This window comes from Chaetura pelagica, unplaced genomic scaffold (genome assembly GCF_000747805.2).
Source record: "Chaetura pelagica isolate M959 unplaced genomic scaffold, ChaPel_1.0 C11472644, whole genome shotgun sequence".
Taxonomy (NCBI): domain Eukaryota; kingdom Metazoa; phylum Chordata; class Aves; order Apodiformes; family Apodidae; genus Chaetura; species Chaetura pelagica.
Window position 1 is genome coordinate 440 of NW_009969101.1, and position 1345 is coordinate 1784.

Here is a 1345-nt window from a genome sequence, read left to right on the forward strand (position 1 = left end):
GGTCATCTCCAGGTGACCTTGTCCAGCTGCTGGGCTGTGTGGGACGAGGGAGGGGGGCACCTGGGGTCACCTCAGTGCCACCCTGGTGAAACTTTAGTATCACCCTGGTGCCTGGTGTGACCCTGGTGTCACTCTGGTTGTCACCTCATTGTCACACTGATGCCCTTTCAGTGCCCCCAGGTGTCACCCTGATGTCACCCCATTGTCTCTGGTGGCTCCCCTGGTGTCCCCCCATGTCCTCCCCACTGTCTCCTGATGTCCCCCCTGTCCCATGTCCCCAGCACCTACGCCCAGCTGACCAACTGCACCGCGCTGCTGGCCGAGCGCCTGGGCTGCTTCTGGCCCAACGCCCAGGTGGACCAGCTCTTCCTGACCATCCACCGGGACTTCTTCTGGAGCTGCTCCCCCTCGGGCCGCGCCCTGCGCGACCCCCCGCCCCACGTCCTCTGCCCCTTCGTCCTCCTGCCCGTCCTGGTCACCCTCCTGATGACGGCGCTGGTGGGATGGAGGAGCAAGCGCAGCCAGGCCCTGGGCTAGGAGCTCCTGCCTCTTCCACGGAATGGGCTTCCTTGGGGCTGTTTTCTGGGAAGCCACCAGGAGAAGAGCATCATCGTTGGAGGTTCCAAACCCTGGAGGCTGAGGTGGAGGCACCACCAGTTCCAAGTTTGAGTCCCAAGTCGAGATGGGATGGAAGAGGTGGTTGGTGGGATGGAGGGGTTGGTGGGAGCTGCCAGGTGGTTCCATGCAGCCCTTCCCAGGGGACCTGGGCACATCCCTGGCCATGAAACCACCTCTTCCCACCCCTCTTTCCCAGCATTCCCAGCAAAGGCACCTTCTCCCATCCCACCCTCTGAGTGAAGGCACCAGGGGGACCTTGGGGGGGTCACGAGCAGCAGGACTGGTGGGAACGCTTCTCCTGGAAGAATAAAGGTGGGACTGAAGCTGGTGGTGCTGAGTCCTGGAGTGGGATGTGGGGGGGTGTTGGTGGGCATTGTGGGGGTCTGGAAGCACTGGAACTGGGAAGCGCTGGAGTTGGGGATCACTGGAATCCGGGATCACTGGAATTAGAGATCACTCAAGTGAGGAGTTGCTGGAGCTTGAGGGAGCAGGGGAGTTGGAGATCACTGAAATCAGGGATCACTGGATTTAGGCATCACTGGAGATTTAAGGGTCACACAAGTTGGGGATCACTGGAGTTCCTGGATCTCCTCCCACCCCTTAAGTGGCCCAGCAGGAGCTGCTCCCCCTCCAACATCCTGAACATCCAGGTCTGGAATTCCAGCCCCCGCCCCCAGCTCCCAATGATCCCAGAGACCTGGGATCATTCCCACCCCAAGGAGCCCAG

General features: G+C 61.3%; 1 protein-coding gene across 1 annotated transcript; it reads left to right on the forward strand.

The window, feature by feature from the left end:
- Window positions 1-281: 281 nt before the first annotated feature.
- On the forward strand, window positions 282-537 carry RAMP1 (receptor (G protein-coupled) activity modifying protein 1; the record flags this gene model as incomplete). Its single annotated transcript, XM_010005736.1, has 1 exon — window positions 282-537. A coding segment is annotated over one exon (256 nt), but the record flags the coding sequence as incomplete, so codon positions are not given.
- Window positions 538-1345: the final 808 nt, after the last annotated feature.